Source organism: Bos javanicus, chromosome 18 (genome assembly GCF_032452875.1).
Source record: "Bos javanicus breed banteng chromosome 18, ARS-OSU_banteng_1.0, whole genome shotgun sequence".
NCBI classification, from domain to species: domain Eukaryota; kingdom Metazoa; phylum Chordata; class Mammalia; order Artiodactyla; family Bovidae; genus Bos; species Bos javanicus.
In genome coordinates this window covers 51,597,245-51,611,471 of record NC_083885.1, presented here as the reverse complement: position 1 = coordinate 51,611,471, position 14,227 = coordinate 51,597,245, and the positions used below count along the sequence as shown (strand labels likewise).

At 53.1% G+C, this 14,227-nt stretch overlaps 1 protein-coding gene across 4 annotated transcripts in view; it reads right to left on the bottom strand.

The window, feature by feature from the left end:
* Positions 1–2,708: 2,708 nt before the first annotated feature.
* The window catches only part of CD177 (CD177 molecule), a 46,136-nt gene continuing 34,617 nt past the window's right edge, over positions 2,709–14,227 (bottom strand). For 2 of the 4 annotated variants that reach the window (XM_061388499.1, XM_061388498.1), the window contains exons 2-9: positions 13,281–13,421; positions 12,861–13,043; positions 12,013–12,147; positions 11,716–11,832; positions 6,911–7,051; positions 4,137–4,313; positions 3,872–4,000; positions 2,709–3,225 (exon numbers count right to left, since the gene is read on the bottom strand). In XM_061388499.1, the coding sequence (XP_061244483.1) occupies positions 2,978–3,225; positions 3,872–4,000; positions 4,137–4,313; positions 6,911–7,051; positions 11,716–11,832; positions 12,013–12,147; positions 12,861–13,043; positions 13,281–13,302 (1,152 nt within the window). In that variant the 5' untranslated portion in view covers positions 13,303–13,421 and the 3' untranslated portion in view covers positions 2,709–2,977. Of the gene's footprint in view, positions 3,226–3,871; positions 4,001–4,136; positions 4,314–6,910; positions 7,052–11,715; positions 11,833–12,012; positions 12,148–12,860; positions 13,044–13,280; positions 13,422–13,496; positions 13,738–14,227 lie in introns of those variants that run through there. The other 2 variants (XM_061388496.1, XM_061388497.1) reach the window with 2 other exon arrangements.

The window sequence follows — 14,227 nt, the reverse complement described above, 5'->3', positions numbered from 1 at the left end:
CTTAGCCACTGGACTCTCAGGGAAGTCCGATAATGATTCCTTATACTAACTGGGGTTCAATCCCTGGTCAGGGAACTAAGATCCCACGTGCTACGTGGCCAAAACAAAAACAAAACAAAAAACTTTACCTGTTAAAATTAGCATGTGGTTCCTGACACATGCCTGGACCCCGACTGATACCGATTCTAAGGGTGTGAGACTAGACAGGACCAAGGGGAAGGCTTCATGGGGCCAAAATCTTTCACAGGGAATATAGGAGTGGAGGTATTAGTTCAAGCATCTGGGGATAGAATTACTACTCTATTGGGTTAGTGAGTTAACTAATGTCTCCATGCAGTAACAACAAGTGAGCTAACTCTCTCCAGGTGACCTGGCTGTTGACTCCACTCAGTACCCAAACCAACAAAGGCAGAGGCCAATCTCAGCCTGTTATGACATCTTTCTACAGCAGGACTCTTCAGGACATATACCCAACTCTCGGGACTGACCTTTCTCCCCACAGGGTAATACACTCTGTGGATGCTGTTCTGCCTTCCTTGTCCTCACTGCTTCTGTCAACACTGCCATCTGGGGACTTAGGAAATGTCTGCTCTATTGCTACAGGATCCCACGAAGTTTTTTAAAGTTAATTAATTAGTTAATTAAATTTCTTTCTTTTTTTTTTTTTTTGCTGCCCTAGGTCTTCCTTGCTACATGGGCTTTCTCTAGTTGTGGTGCACAGGCTTCTTATTGCTGTGGCTTCTCTTGTTGCGGAGCATGGGCTCTAGGGCGTGTAGGTTCAGTAGTTGTGGCGTACAAGCTTATTTGCCACATGGCCTGTGGGATCTTCCTGGACCAGGGATTGAACCCCTGGCCCCTGCACTGACAGGTGGAGTCTTAATCACAGGACCATCAGGGAAGTCCTCCCATGAAGTATCACTTCCAACTAGAGGACATATTTTAAGGCAAAGGAACTGAGGCAGTTAACTCCCCGCATGGAGCTCACTGACTTCCAGGTGCCCCACTATACAGACACAGTTGGCTTATCAGAAGGGTCGAATGGTCATGACGGCTTTTGAAGGCACCAGGTAGAGAAGGTAACTTGCCACCCAACAGGAGATGCTCTAGGTGTCAAACTGGCCAGTCTATCGTGTCACCTGCCCTAGAGCCAAATGCAGGGGTCCATGACACAGGGGAGGATAAGGGAGTGTCCCCGCCCATCAGTACACATGACAACCCACTTAAAGCATTTTTGCTCCTGGTCTCTGTGACCTTGGGCTTGGTGTGGGTGAGAAACCCAATCAGAGCTCTAATCAACCAGAAGCCAGGACTGCCCCCATGCTATTTTGTGTTCCTCCTGCTGCTGAAACAAGAGGCGGAGAAGACGACCAGAGGGACCGTGACCACCAGACGAAGGCTGGTTTGCCAGGTCAAGGAGGACTATGTTTGGAAGCCAGGGGATGCGTTGTAGGTAATACTGACTCGCCGGTGGCCCTGTTTAGCAGAAAGTGGCCAAAAGCCAATAAAGACAAGACTATTGAACACTTACTTCCTTTAGGAATGAAACCTTGTGTCTCAACGATGTCCAGAGGAGGTGTTGGCAGGTGGTAAGAGAACGTAGAAGGGGTGGTAGAAGCAGGCGGCTCTCATTACCACCAGCCGCACAGTCAGGGCCTTTGCAGCTCTGTTATAGGTTTTCCCCCATCTTCCTCTGACTGTGGTTCATGAAGAACTGGTCATCTAAAGCTGTGGGTGTGTGACCCCTTGCCATTAGCACAAGACAGTTCTATGATTAAGTACCAGACGGGAATTGTGTGTCTTCTGTATTGCGGACTCAAGGGGTGGGTTGTGCGGTTTCCTTTTTCACATTCATTCTCTCCCCTTCTCCCCCTGCCCTGTGCCGTGGGGACTGTTAGTGGGATCTCCCACCTTCCAGCTGGGTTCAGTCGATGGGGAGCCCCAGCAGGAGACCCACAGGGAGGACACTAAGTGAAGTTGGGGTGTTAATTCCCCAGCTCCCTCCCTGTAGTGTCGCTGTGGGTTGGGTGGATTTTTCAGCCTGAGATCACAGCTCCTGTCAGGCACCCCTCTCTAAACACCACCCCCTTCCAGATTCTAATAACAGTAATGACTTCTTAGTCTTTCAAGCCTATGACAACAGACCCAATGATATCAGCCTCAGGAAATGGTGCCAACCCTCTCATTTCTCTGCTTCACATAAACCATTGTGTCAATTTATTCAAGTGGGGTGAGCCCCCTGTTGGTGCTGGCTACTAAAATAGAAGCCTCATTGGCACACCTTCACTTCCCAAGTCATTTTATGTGTGTGCTCAGTGGCTCAGTCCTGTCTGACTCTTTGCAACACCATGGACTGTAGCCCGCCAGGTTCCTCTGTCCATGGAATTTTCCAAGCAAGAACATTGGAGTGGGTTGCCATGCCCTCCTGTGGGGGATCTTCCCCACTCAGGGATCGAACCCAGGTCTCCTGCATTGCAGGCAGATTCTTTACTGCTGAGCTGCCTGGAAAGCACCCCCCTCCCCAAGAGGCCCTAATACTTCAGCTTGCAGCACCTGGAAGACTCTGCTACCACCCAAGCTGGTCCAGGGGGGCTGTGGACCAGATCAGTGAAGGATGACCCGAGATGGTGACTCTCTCACCAGCTTCCTCTCCTCCCTCATGTCAGATCTCTGGGAGCCCTGCCCTGCCCTCACAAAGAGAAGCCCTTGCATGTGGCAGAAGGACAATGTCTTTATTATCACACACAGGTGGCCACTGGTTGAATGTCCCTCCTCCCAGAGGATCAGTTCAGCTGTTCTCAGGCCCTTCCATATGCTGTCACCAGGTCAGATAGTGTGCGTGTGTGTGTGTGTGTGTGTGTGTGTGTGTGTGTGGTGGTGGTGGAGGGGGTGGTGATGAGGACTGGGGCATGATTCAGTGTCCAAGGCTGTTGAGTTATGAGGTCAGAGGGAGAGGTGGGGCGTGGGGAGTCAACAGGAGCTAAGGATCCTGGGGGAACAAGGTCAGCAAGGAGGGAGCCCCACACCAAAGGGCTAGGGCCAGCCCCACTGCCCACGCCAGGGAAGGGCCAGGGGCAGCTCCACTTGAGATTAGAGGCTCATCCACCTCAGCGCCACCCTCACGGGTCTCAGTCACAGTGAAGACCCCGATACTCCACCTACGGCCCAACAAGGTGCTGGAAGGGTGGGCCACGCAGCCCTGGATGGCCACTGGGGCGGTCAACCCACCTAGACAGAGAAGATAGAGTCAGGGAGGGTTCAAAGCTCCTCATGCTTAAGTTCCTAGACCCTATTATTCCTAGGCCTTCCCCTACTCCACCTCAGACCAAGAGACCAGGCTCTTAGTCCCCTCCTCCCTCAGACCTAGAAAATCTGGGTCCCCAAGCCGCTCCACCCCCAAAGTCGTGAGCCAGGTATGGAGCCCTATACCAAGGTCATAGGTGTGGAGCCCTGTACCAAGGTCACAGGATAAAAATCTCTGGAACTGACCAAGCCCCATAGCAACTGTTGCCATGAGCCTCTGGATCTAAACCGACCAGTTCCCTGATCCGGTAGTAGATAAAATACCAACCCCATAGCATCCTAACCAATCACCTAATGCCACCATTCCAGTAGGAATTTTCTCTGTCTTGAGGCTGTAAAAATTGGCTACTAGCCTGCGAAAGGGTTTGGCTCTCCCTTGAACCAGCCCACTATTTGGTTTTCCCAGTCTATTAAACTTTATTCTCCTCTCGTTCTGCCCCATATCTGGAAATTCTTTTCCAGCCTGTGCATGGACCGCAACACCAGGGTCTCAAGCACTCTCCCACCTCGGGACCCTGTGAATCCAGCCCCCTAGCCCATTCCTCCTCGGGACCTGACATTCAGTACTCACCTCCCCGGAGAAAAATCTGACCCTTGTAACAGTGACTGGTGCCCTTAGGACACATCACGTTAGAGCTTTGTGAGCAGGATCCAAGGGCCAGACAGACGGGACATTGCAGGTGTCCTGGGGCCGGGGGGGCTGGGGAGCAGAGAGAAGGTTGGGAACACACAGCCCTGCGCCTAGCCGCGGCCACCCTCCTTGAGCGCTGAGATGTGTCTCTGGGGCCCTATCTCTCCCTACCCCGGGTCCCACCCAGCCCGCTGGCATCACACACCTGGACGAGGGAGGGCATTGACCAGGACGCTGCTGCTGGCAGCCGAGTTGCAGTAGTCGGAGGAGCAGACCCGGGCATAGGAGGCGACCAGCACTCCGGGGGGCCTCGAGTGCATGAAGTCACCCTGGATATTGACCTGGCTGCAGCCTTTGCTCCCCAGCAGGATCGACCTGCGTCCTGAGGGGTGAGAGAGAGAAAGCTGGGCGGCGAGAGTGGAGGCTCCAAGGGTGGCGGAGTCAGGGGCTCGTCAGGCAGGGGACAGGTATGTGACGATGACCGGGGCACAGGTCCTGTAGAGAGCACAGGGCAGCCTGGGGCCAGAGTCGGGTCCTCTTCCAGATCTGCTGCCTCTCATTTCCGGCTCAAATGTCACCTTCGGAGTAGAAGGTCCTCGGAATTTCCCGTGGGAAACGGAACGTTTTCTGCTCTAAACCCTACCAGTCAACACGTCTTTTTCAAATGCAAATTTCTGAGCCCAGACGAAACAAAGCCAGGTTTTTGGAAGCCAGTAGGAGCTCTGTGTGTGTGTGTGTGTGTGTGTGTGTGTGTGTGTGTGTGTGTAATGCAGATTTCTGAGCCCAGGTGAAACTAAGCCATGTATTTGGAAGCCAGCAGCTACTTCCTCCCCTCTGAAAGTGCTGAGGAGCTGGGTGTGTGTGTGTGAGAGAGAGAAAGAGAAAGAGAGAGAGAGAGAAAAAGAGGCAGCCATCCACCACATTTGCCATCTCTTATGATAAACAAGAAATTAGTTTGTGAACAATAAAAAAAGCAGGACTGGCCCCAGATAGCTAGATGCATATGAAGCTACAATATTCTGGCCACCTGATACAAAGAGCCGACACACTAGAAAAGACCCTGATGCTGGGAAAGATTGAGGGCAGGAGGAGAAGGGGACGACAGAGGATGAGATGGTTGGATGGCATCACCGACTCAATGGACATGAGTTTGAGCAAGCTCTGGGAGATGGTGAAGGACCGGGAAGCATAGTGTGCTACAGTTCATGGGGTTGCAAAGGGTCAGACACAACTGAGCGACTGAACAACAACAACAACAAATACGAAGGAAATGATTTCAGCAAGTCTGGACATTTGCATCTTCCCATAGAGGATAGAAGATTGCTAAATCTCTTCATGTGAGACATTTAGTTTTCTCTTAACAGTAATCTTTCCTATTCAGATTACCTGCCGCTTGCTGCAAATGTGTATAACATTCCCACTGAATAAATAACTCTCAACTTTTAGGTTTGGGGGTTTTTTAGTTGACAGGGAGCCTTCAGAGCACAAATTGCAACCTTCACATCATTCTCCCGATCTCCCGTCCCCACTGGACTTCTGTCCACAGCTCTTGTCTTCACACATGATATCTCACTCTTTTGTTTCGTTTTGCCTGCAGCTTCTCCACTGGCCTGTAAAGCTACAAGAACAGTGCCTGACACACCACAGCAGTTCCTTAGACTTTGAATGAAATGAGTTAAGAGCTGGACACGACTGAAGTGACTAAGCAAAAGCTTTCTTTGTGCCGGCTCTGTTCTCAGCCCTTTGCCTGGACTACCGGCTATATCCTAGTCACCACCCTGTGAAGTAGGTTACTGTTACTGCCATCATCTCGTCCCGATTTTCAGAAGGGGAAACCAAGGCACAGATAGAGGAAGAACTGGACTTAGAAGTGCAAGCCTGAAGGGACTGTGGCAGGAAATTTAGTGCACAGAATCCAGGGCAGGGGGCTTCCCTGGTGCTCCAGTGGTTAAAATTCCTTAACCCCTTAAGGAGGATTCCTTGCAATGCAGGGGACACCGGTTTGATCCCTGGTCCAGGAAGATCCCACAAGCTGCGGGGCAACCAAGCGCGTGAGCTGCAATTACTGAAGCCCGCATGCCCTAGAGCCTGTGCTCCCCAACAAGAGACCAGTGTGAAGCCGGTGCACAGCAACTAGAGCATAGCCCCCGCTGTCCGCAACTAGAGAAAAGCCCATGCTGCAACGAAGATCCAGAGCAGCCAAAAATAAACAGGTAAGTATTTTTTTTTAAATCCAAGGCAGGATATGACCCAGCAATCCCACTCCTGGGCATACACACTGAGGAAACCAGAATTAAAAGAGACATGTGTACCCCCAATGTTCATTGCAGTACTGTTTATAATAGCCAGGACATGGAAGCAACCTAGATGTCCATCGGCAGACGAATGGATAAGAAAGCTGTGGTACATATACACAATGGAATATTACTCAGCTATTAAAAAGAATGCATTTGAATCAGTTCTAATGAAGTGGATGAAAATGGAGCCTATTATACAGAGTGAAGTAAGTCAGAAAGAAAAACACCAATACAGTATATTAACGCATATATATGGAATTCAGAAAGATGATAACGATGACCCTATATGCGAGACAGCAAGAGAGACACAGATGTAAAGAACAGACTTGGACTCTGAGAGAAGGTGAGGGTGGGATGATTTGAGAGAATGACATTGAAACAGGTATATTATCATATGTGAAACAGATCACCAGTCCAGATTCGATGCATGAGACAGGGTGCTCAGGGCTGGTGCACTGGGATGATGCTGAGGGATGAGATGGGGAGGGAGGTAGGAGGGGGTTCAGGATGGGGAACACAGGTACACCCATGGCTGATTCATGTCAATGTATGGCAAAACCACTACAATATTGTAAAATAATTAACCTCCAGTTAAAATAAATTAATTAATTTTTTAAAAATCCAAGGCAGGGAGACACAGGACCCCATGCAGGGGTCTCGCCCTCTTGCGCAGCCCACGCACCTACATCTATGAGCAGAAGGGTCTCCTGACACACCTCCCCAGGGTCACACTGCTGCTCCGTAGTTGTGGACCAATCGACAGGGTCCTGGCTCAGGTTTGGAGACATCTGCAGCATGATACCCCGATAACAGGTCAGAGCACCTGCGGAGAAAGAATCACCAGGGTCTGTGGAAGCCAGGGACCCGCTGTGTGTCTTCCTTCTGGTCCTATGCTTGGGAAGATGCTCACATTCTTGAACTACCCTGCAAGCCCGATGGGCCACTGGGTCCCTCAACCTCAGATTTAGAAGGGACCTTCAGGGCTTCCCTGGTGGCTCAGATGATAAACAATCTGCTTGCAATGTGGGAGATTCGGATTCAATTCCTGGGTCAGGAGGATCCCCTGGAGAAGAGAATGGCCACCCACTCCAGTATTCTTGCCTGGAGAATCCCATGGACAGAGGAGCCTGGCTACAGTCCATGGGGTTGCAAAAGAATCAGACATGACTGAGTGACTAACACTTTCACTTCTTTCGTTTTGGAAGTCTGAGCCCCATCCTTATTCTTTACCCTGTTTCTGCTCAAACACACCGCAGAGGCTTTTCTCAATGCCCCCTGAGGACAGCTGCTCTTTCCATCAGCTGTGATGGAGACAGATGGCTCTTCCTTAGCCTGAGTCAATCTCTACTTCCCTCTCTGGGCCTCAAGGTCCTCATCTGGATAAAGAGAAATGTAGCCTGACACCATATATGTCTTCACTGAGCAACGCTATGTTCCAAACAGAAATACTCCAATGCCTTGTGTGCACTGAACACTTAAAAGGTGCCCAGCTGCCGTGATCAGTTTCCAAGGATGAACCCTCCCCAGAAGTTCACCTCACCTGGATTGCTTCATTTCCTCCTGGCACCCCCCTACCCCAAGCAGGTTGTCATCATCATCACCCCGATTTTCAAAGTGAGAAACAGAGGAGTTTTGAAAGCAGCTTGCCCAGTGTCCCACTGCGAGTGAGTTAGGAGCTAGGCTGGGAACTCAGGCATTATTCTGGCTCCTTGCAGGGAGTGATGGGGAAGAGGAGGATTGATGACCATCCTGGGACGCCTCAGCCCCTGTAGCCCTCTGCAGTCTAGTTTGAAAACCATTAGACCAACTCTTGAGACCATCACATGATCAGCTGGGATGTGTCTCCTGATGCAGAAACTGTCAGGGCTGACCGTGCAAGTAACCCACAAATGTGTTAACCTTCACAACAGCCCCCATGAAGGAGGATCACTCATTCCCCCACTTCACAGACACTTCATGGGTCCTGCAGCCTTCCTCCCAGCCTGGTTCCCACTCTGCCTACCCCTGTCTTTCCCGTCTTGGCCAATGGCACCTCCTTTCTTGCAGTTGCTCAAGTTGAAGACATTGCTGTTATTCTCGACAATCCCTCCTCTCTTACACCCCATGTTGCACCCATCAGGAAATCCTGTTGGCTGAAGCTGCAAAATCCCTCCAAAACCTGACCACTTCTCACCTCCTCCACAGCTTCCACCAGGGTCTAAGACTCCTTGGCTCTCACCTGCTTCTTCCTGAGTGTCCCTGGAGGGTCCCCTCCCCCATGCCCACTTCCCCTTCACTCTATTCTCCACCAGGCATTCAGAATGATTCCTATAAAAGAAAGGTTGATTCACATCAATCCTTTGCTCAGAAAACTCCAGTAGATCCTCAACCCATTCAGAATAAAATTCTAAGTCCTTAAAATGGCCCCAAAGGCTCTACCTGAGGTGCCCTCCTTCCTCTGCACAGTCCTCCTGTCCTGCTCTGCTCCCGCTTAATCACTCTGTTGGAGTCCCACTGACTTCTGGAGTCTTCTTTGAAACACACATGGAGGCACATGTCTGCCCTAGTGCCTTTGGATATGCTCTGCCACCTCTGACCATCAGTGAGAGTCTCCTCCTCTCTGAACTTGGTGAAAGAGGCTCTAAGCAGTGGTAATCCTCAAAAGCTGGTTCAGTGGCAGAGCCCAGACTGAAACCCATGTCTTTCCATTCAGATGCTAAGCTCTTAACGGTTGTGCTCTCCCAGGCTGGGCTGGCCCACTGCTCTAGCTGGAACCAGGATCCAGTTCCTTAGGGGGACAGTCAAGGCTGTTAAAATCCTGGACCTTCGGTTCTTCTTCAGTCTGGGCTCCTGTGGTGGCCTGTTTTGCACCCTGTCCTTTCCTGCCCCCGTGCCTTCCAGGAGCTGTTCCCTGGGATGCCCTTCTGTTCTCCACTTACTCCCTGATATCTTGCTCCACTCTAGCTGGGGGCTTCCCTTTTGGTCCAGTGGCTAAGACACCACAGTCCTATTGCAGGGGGCCCAGGTTCAATCCCTGGTTGGGGACTAGACTCCACATGCCACAACTAAGAATTCACATGTCTCAACTAAGACCCAGTGCTGCTGCTGCTGCTGCTGCTGCTGCTAAGTCGCTTCAGTCGTGTCCGACTCTGTGCGACCCCATAGACAGCAGCCCACCAGGCTCCCCCGTCCCTGGGATTCTCCAGGCAAGAATACTGGAGTGGGTTGCCATTTCTTTCTCCAATGCATGAAAGTGAAAAGTGAAAGTGAAGCCGCTCAGTCGTGGACGACCCAGTGTAGCCACATATATCAATAAATAAACAATTTTTAAAAAAGATCTGGCTTTGATGCTGAAAGCCAACAAAATAGGGACATATATGAGGAATACCCATTTGTGGCGTAATGGCTGTGTTTTATGTGACACATGTGTGGTCTGGGCAGCACACATATGTGGGATATGTGTGGGGTGTGTGAATATGTAGCGGGCCTGTGGAGGGTGTGGGGTAGTATGGGAATGTGTGAAATGTGCACGGTGGGTGGGTGTGTGATGTGTGGTGTGTACGTATAGTGACAGAGTGTGTTGGTGATGAATGTGGTGTATTTGTCATATGAGTGTACCATGGTGCATGTCCCGCATCTCTGTGCTGTGTGTGTGTGTTGGGTGTTGGGTGTGTGCTGGGTGTGGCATGTGGTGTTGTATGGTGTGTGAAAGGTAAGGAAACACGTGTGTGGTGGTACATGGCACAGTGTGCATGGTTGTGTCTCTCGTGTGTATTGCGTGTTGTGTGCATTGTGATGTGTGGTGCATGTGGCATGTGTCTGATTTGTTTCTGAGTGTCTGCTGGATTATGTTACCTAATATGCCTGCTAGTCCCAGAGATGAGGGCCAAATAAATAAACTAGCATTAATTAAAAATAAAGATGCAGACTCTGTCCCTCCCTAACCATGGCTCCCCTGCCTTTAGCAGAAAGGCCAGCCCCATCAGTCTGGCTAGGAAGCTATTTGACCCACCACCAGGACCCCCACCTACCTCTCTGCTCCCCCACCAACATCCAGTCCCAAGACACAGCAGGGCATTCCTTCTGCTTGGAAGGGCTCTGCCTTCACCACCCACACTCACCTTGTCCACCTGGAAAACTTGTCATTGCTGACTGCTCCCAGCTGTACCTCATCCTCGCCATGAGCCCTCCTCAGGCAGAGCCCAGGGAGCCTTCTTGAAAGCAGCAGGCTGCCCCCACCTCCAAGCCTTTGCCCATACTGTCTCCTCTGCCTGTTTGCGCCCCTTTCCTCTTCTGTGAATGAACAGCAGCTCATCATTAAGACATGGGTCATAGGTCACCTCCTCTGTGAAGTCCTCCCCGATCTCCCCCTCCCAGAACATCAGTATCTTCTTACTCTGAGCTCCCCCAAGCCCCCTCATGACAGCCTCATGGCTACCTGTGTCTGTGATGTCTCTGTTCCCAGTCCCAGAGGCCCTTTAGGGCAGGGCCAGGGTCTGAGTCCTCTGGAGTCTCCACGGGAGACCTTGGAATGCTGTATGGACTCCTGTCAGCAAACACATCCTGGGGAACCCACCCTTACCCAGCCCTTGTGCTGCCCGAGGCTGAAAACCTTGGTGTCAGGAACATCCGGGTTCTGTCCTCAAAGCTCCCAGTCCAGCCAGAGAGATCCAAACAGGAACGTTTGCTGAACTCACTCAATTCTCTGCCTGAAGCTTGGTCAGGGAGGACCCTCCTCCCACTTTCTCCAGACCCCACTTCCCTCCTCGCCCCACCCCTCTCCTCATCCTGCTCCCTGACATCAAGACACGCCAGGCCATGCTCATCCACCGGTGTTCCACCTGGACTGGGTTTCCATGCGTGAGTGGGAACCCTCCACGGGTCCTCATTTGGCTCTTACTTTCCCTGTCACACCTGAAGCACCCTTGACATCCTTCTGATCACTTTTTCTCTGCAGCAGGGCTGCTGGGGCCTCCGGTACCAGGGGTGGGGGTTGGGCGAGAGTGGAATGCCAGAGTTGGGGTGGGGGTCAAGGGGAAGCCAGAGACCCCAAGGTCGGGGAGGTGGAGAAATAGAATCAGAAGCAGCTAGTCACGCCCAGCAGGGAAACCAGCAGGCAACTCCTGCAGACAATGGATAGAGTGGCATTCGATGTGGCCCACCCTCTTTGCCTCTCTGACCTTCCTCCTAGCTCTGTTGCTCCTCTCCCACCTGGACAGGCTGTCCTAACTGAGCCAGGCTCAGCATCATTTAAAACACCTGTCCTATAGATCTCCTGTCCTATAGATCTGTTCCCTGGACCACGTACCTTCTCTGTTTCCTGGCATCCTCGCCTGAAGTGCCTACTGGGAGAATCCCTCCCATCACACCTGCCTGAGTGAGTAGTAACATCTGAATGACCTGTGATGCTGGTTTTGGTGGGATATGTTTGGATGCCTGCCTTTCGCAGGGTTATCATACCCCGGAACTTCCGCCCCTGTCACTTGGTCTTGTCGCCGTGACATTCACCTTTAGGAATGCAAGTCCCCCACAGGCTGATGGGCCCGACTTCCTGGGTCCCATTCAGCAGGTTGCAGCCTGCTTGAGAAACGCATCCTTGGACTTTGAGTATGCTGGTGCTGCTCCCTGGAAAGTGGGAGAAGGCGGAGACACTGTTACTGGGACCAGCCAACACTCAGGGGGAAGCCAGGCCCGCCCTCCTCAGGGTCCCCATCCTCACCTCCCTTTCCTCCCCAAGAGACTCAGATCTTGATTCTCAGCCCCACACCACCCCCCAGCCTCCCCCAAACCTGGCCTCAACCCCACCTCCCGGTGGGTCACCAGCAGTGAGCTGGAGGACCCCATTGTAGCAGTGTGAGCTCTTGGCCGGGCAGGTCATCTCTGGGGCCGACAGACAGCCTTCTCTAGACAAGCAGACTGGACACCGCACAGAACCTGGGACTGGAGAGGTGGGAGACAAAGGGAGGGAGGAATAAGGGGGCTCTGAATTCAGACCAGGCACCTTCCCTCCACCCTCCTCGGCTTTTCAGCTCCTCACGGCTCCCAAGAATCAGCTCCCTTAGCCTCCCTGCCCTCCTCTCAGGAAGGTCTGGGGAGCAGGGCATTAGGACCCGCGACTAGAGAGAGACCAAGGCGGTGAGGGAGCATGAGATCTGGGGAGGGCTGCCTAGTAAGGGGAGGGGAGGGGTGCCCTGGGAGGACCCAGAGGCTCCACTGAACCGTGGAAGAAGACGAGATGCCCATGTCCACCAGCGATGCACAAGAGTAGAGAAACACAAAGGGCAGAGCGAAATCCGATTTATGATCTCAGACAGAAGAGGACAATGGGAAGCCACAGGTCAATTTCAGTTCTGAAGAGGAGATGCTGAAACCCCAAAGGGCAAGTTCCCAAACCCCACGGGAAAAAAAGAAGGAGTGGGCAGCAGGTTAGGGCCAGAGCCGCAGTTGGAGGTGGGTAGTCGAACATGAGGGAACATCAGTCCAGTGCCCTGCTAAGGGACTGCTGGAAGAAGCTGTGCTGGGGAGGCTGGACGGGGCTGAGGGGAGGCAGGGAGGCATTCTAAAAGAACATTGCCTGTGTGCTCACCCCAACCCCCTCAACCCCATTGCCCCCCTCCTCCGGGCAGTCCCCTTCTCCCCCCAACCTCCGGCACCTGTGGGTGGGAGCGGGGTCCAGAGAGGGAGGCTGGTGCTGAGATCGTTGCACAGATTCTCCCGGCATACCCGGGTGTAGGAGACGATGGACAGGCCGGGGCCTGCCCTGTGGTCGGTGACGCGGGCCTCCTGATTGGCTGCCTGGGTGCAGCCCTTGATGAGCACCAGGTACAGGAGGGGGTCTGCACGGAGAGAGAAGCAGGCCAGGGTGGGGTCAGACTCCAGGGTCCTAGAGGGAGGGTGTGCATCCGAAAGGGTGCAGAGGAGGCCCCTGGGCAGCTAAGGTGGGCGCCGCTCCTGGTATTTCGGGGAGCGGTCTTCTGAGTTTGTACACAGAACGCAGGTAGGACTGGAGGGTGGGGTGATAGGGACATCTCTCCAAGGGAGAGGCTGCAAGTCAGGCGCGGGGCCCGTCTCACCGTTCTGGGTGATCAACACCATTTCCTGGCAGCCCAAACCTTCTCCACAGTTCACTTGGGAAGTCGTCCACTGAAAGGGCTGTTCCGATACATTCCTTATGGTCTCCACTCCCCCCGAGTAGCAGTTCAAGGCCCTCGCTCCTGAAATGGGAGGAACAAATCCATCTAAGCTCAGCCTCCAGGTGGATCCCCTCCCTGGCCGGGTCTCTCACTCACCGGGCAGGGCGAGGGTGATGCCCAGCAGGGCCAGCAGCAGGGCAGGGCTCATCGTCTGGGTGGTGGGAATGCTCGCTCCCGCTCTTTCTCCCCGGAAACAGCACTTTTATATCTTGTCACAACCCAGGTAGTCCAGGAAAGGGTGGGGACAGGGTCTTGCTAAAGGAGGCCAGGGCCTCCCTCTGAGTCTCCATAGCTTAAAGGTGGTGGCGGGTGGGGGGGGGTTGGTGGGGGGTGAGGTGAGTAGGGTGAGGATCCAGGGGGAGGACGGGGCAGGGTGGGGGGGTGGGGGGAGGAACCTGTGTCCTCCTTCCTTCCCTAGACCCAGGATTCAGCCCCCTCCCCCGCTCCCCCTCTGACCCAAGAGTCTGGGCCCACAGCCCCTCTCAACAGTTAGAGACTGAGGCATCCTAGCCCCGAGACCTCATTGGTCCAGGTCCCCAGCCCTCCTTCCTGCAGAGCCCAGCTCTGCGGGTCCCCACCCCCACCCTGTTTGAGGGTACTTTGAGAAGGTGGTTTCCCCATCTCCTAGCAGCTCAGCCACCTTCTGGCCCAAGATGGGGAAATGACCCAACTGCCTGTGAGGACACTGGGCGGTGAGTCTTGCCTGGTCCTTCTGCTCTCTCTACCTGAACCCTTGCCCCCCATGGATTCCTGCTTCTCTTTCCTTCTCTTTCCTTCCTGTGTGCGTGTTAGTCGCTCAGTCATGTCTGACCCTTTGTGACCCCATG